The 3053-nt window shown below is 44.5% G+C and overlaps 1 protein-coding gene across 1 annotated transcript; it reads right to left on the reverse strand.

Annotated features, from left to right (window-relative positions):
- Positions 1–2057: 2057 nt before the first annotated feature.
- Positions 2058–2483, reverse strand: Pmar_PMAR013355 (hypothetical protein; the record flags this gene model as incomplete). Its single annotated transcript, XM_002772793.1, has 1 exon — positions 2058–2483. The coding sequence occupies one exon, from the start codon at positions 2481–2483 to the stop codon at positions 2058–2060; it is 426 nt and encodes a 141-aa protein (XP_002772839.1).
- Positions 2484–3053: the final 570 nt, after the last annotated feature.

Raw genomic sequence — 3053 nt, forward strand, 5'->3', positions numbered from 1 at the left:
CCCGTTTTACGTAGAGTGGCGTAAAACTCCGTGAAAAACGCGATAATTGCGCCTTGCAATAGTCGTGAAATGTGTTTTTCATATCACGGGTGAAATTCCAATAAACATATTTCTCACCACGGATATCACGTTTTGTAGGTGAATGATTACGCCACTCCACGTAAAACGGATATTTCGGGTATTTCCCTCTCGAAAAGTTTTTAGAATTTTTTTGGGAAAAAGGAATATTTCCATTATTTTTCGATGCAAAATCATTAACGTAGTTGGAATAATTACCGCCAAAAATTAACATCGTGAAAAAGTTGGTAAAAATGTAACATTTTTTTTCTGAAGGTTACTGGACGAACATAGAGCTACGGAAATCCAGTCTGACCTTCGACGAGAACATACCACGCCTCCCCCGAATCCTGAGCCAATTGCGTCCTGTTGAATTTGCGGGCGCTATTCCCATTGTTATCATAATTTTGAGTAGGAATAGAATTCGTGTTGTTCGTAGTCGTAGTCGTAGTCGTCGTGGTTGAGTTCGAAGGTTTGGTATGAAAATGGTATTATGAATAGAGAGGTTCATGTAGGCTCATTGGAAGGGTTATTATTACGATTACATATTTTTGAGTTATCACTACTGCTGCATTGCTAAGGTGCTCGTTCTGAATAAAATAACTAAATTGCCTCGCAGTACGAGGAAACCTAAGGAGTTGTGTTATGATTAAAAATAATCTGGTTGAAGGAATTCTTAGCTGTCGTGGTATTGGAGAGGCCTTTCAACACACTTAAGGTGTTGAATATTCGAATATCCTTTGCCAGTTGTCATTACGCAACATCTTCTTCAATTCACTTCATCGAGTGGCATTCTAAATTCGGTTTTACTACGTGGAGATGAATTCTCCTCCAACCTTCTGTTGAGGCATTGACACAATTTATTGTCCCACAAGGATCGGGGAAGAGTCGTTCTCCGATAAGCCGGATCTCGGTGAACTCTGACCGACTGATAGTCAGGGCCTAATACAACCTTCAGCTGTGTTTTCCCACTATCAATATCGCATGAAACATTTATGAAAATGGTAGGCTTTTGGGGAACAGTTTTCCCAAAAAACGTACCATTTTCCCGGAAAACCGGCACACAGAGAAGCGTGCCAATTTGATATACAAATATGAAGAATGTGTGTTTCCTATTCCGGAATTGATGATGGTGAACAACTTGGCGCTATCATAGTCTCAAAAGGTTACTTCTATCACATTTTCTGTCTTGTTGCACCAGTGTTGTTCCCGCCGCCGACGGCATGAGTAGTTTCACGTTGGTGCTTTAGCACTGTGATCAACAAATTTGTACAATGGGAAGGCGGTAACAGGACGTCATTACGCTCATATTCCCTTCCGTACTTATCGAAGATATCAGTGAATGTGGTATCTCCATCTCATCTTTAGGATGAGTTCAGATTTCGAGCGAAGCTGTCCCCTGACTGGTGTAACACAAGGCGATCCCAGAGGGTAAGGAGGTGAAGTACACAAGAAATGATACCGTTCGTAAGGCGAAGGGAGTAGTGTCACATTACTAATGTGTTTCCGCGTAGAGCGCCGAACGAAGGGGTACGTATACGAAGATTTTCTATTGTACTCACGATGAGAGGCGTTGACCACTCAGCTGATATCCTCCTGTTGATGAAATCACGACAAGGATCTATGAAAGAGCCTGGGTCTGCCTGTGACAGTATCACGCAGACCTACGGGAAATAACGTAAAGCGTGGGAAAGAATATTGATCCGCTTACCAGTAGACATTGCCCACTACGAAGGGAAAGGTGAGAGAGATATGGTACGGATGCTGCGAAGCGTCATCAATATTCATGAAGACTCAACGAGATAACTACGATCACTATAACACTCGGTCAGTCTACGTCACGGTAAGGTCTGAGATAGCTTCCGGAACTGGAGAGGGACCATCCAGAGTTATTAAACGTACTGAGATAATAATCGCAAACTGGACGCCCAACAAAAGTCTGAATAATGATAAACCGAAGCGGTTGATACGTTGAGGATTCAAGTGTCGGAAATTATCAACTAATGGGAAGGGGGTTCTTTGTGTACCAGCTTCAAGAGCTCGCCCTTGACCGAAACATGCGGGTGGTCGAACTTACTATCGTAGGTAATAATCCACAAGTCACCTCCCTTCAGAGGTTTGTACGCTGGGCATTTGACCTCAAAGATATCTAAGAAGGCGGTCCAATCAGGATTCGGTTCTGAGGTTCCCGGAATCGTCGTAGGTATCTTGTAGAACGTATCAGACAGCTTAAGGACAGCAAAGGTCGCCTTAGTTGGTCTGACACCAAACCCACAGAAGAAAGTAATCTCCACTCTTTGAGCATTGTCCGAGAATGTATACATCAAATTCAGATAAGGATCACTCACGGTCGCGACATATGAACCATCAGGCTGGTAGGATAGAGCAACACCGACGAGTATGAGCTGGAGAAGGCGATTGAACATGGATTCGGCGGAAAAAGCTACAGTAAACAGTCCTATAGTGCTATTCTATCCCTGGTATAGTATACCAGAGATACTAGTTACGATTCTGGCCTGTTCCACGCCGCACCACGATCGATCGAAGATGCTCGCACATGAAGCGCCTCCGACGTTACGTGTTACGAAACGTAGAGAGTCCGCATGGCACGTGAGTGCACTGAACTGTACAGGTCATGCGTGTCGCACGTACGCATGTCGTGACAGTGTCACAACCGTGTCGCGACATGACCGAGGAGAATATCAGTGTCAAGTGCAAGTTTGATGCGACCGAGGATCGCCCGAGAACATTCCAATAGGGGGGTCGTCAGAAACCCGTGCTTGTGGACTTTCATCATAAATCATGGGGCAATGGACCTCACTTCGGAATGTTCTCTTAAAGGTTGAAGTCGCTGTCAGGACCGTTAAAGACGTGGGACGTCATGGTACTGCCATGATGCGTGAAGAGTCTTCACTGAAGACACGTGATCTGCACAGTTCTTACAGGTTCGTGTTTGACGTGACGTACGTGGGATGGAGGTCAATTCATTGGGCTGG

The sequence above is a fragment of the Perkinsus marinus genome (genome assembly GCF_000006405.1).
Source record: "Perkinsus marinus ATCC 50983 genomic scaffold scf_1104296960390, whole genome shotgun sequence".
Lineage (NCBI taxonomy): Eukaryota > Perkinsozoa > Perkinsida > Perkinsidae > Perkinsus > Perkinsus marinus.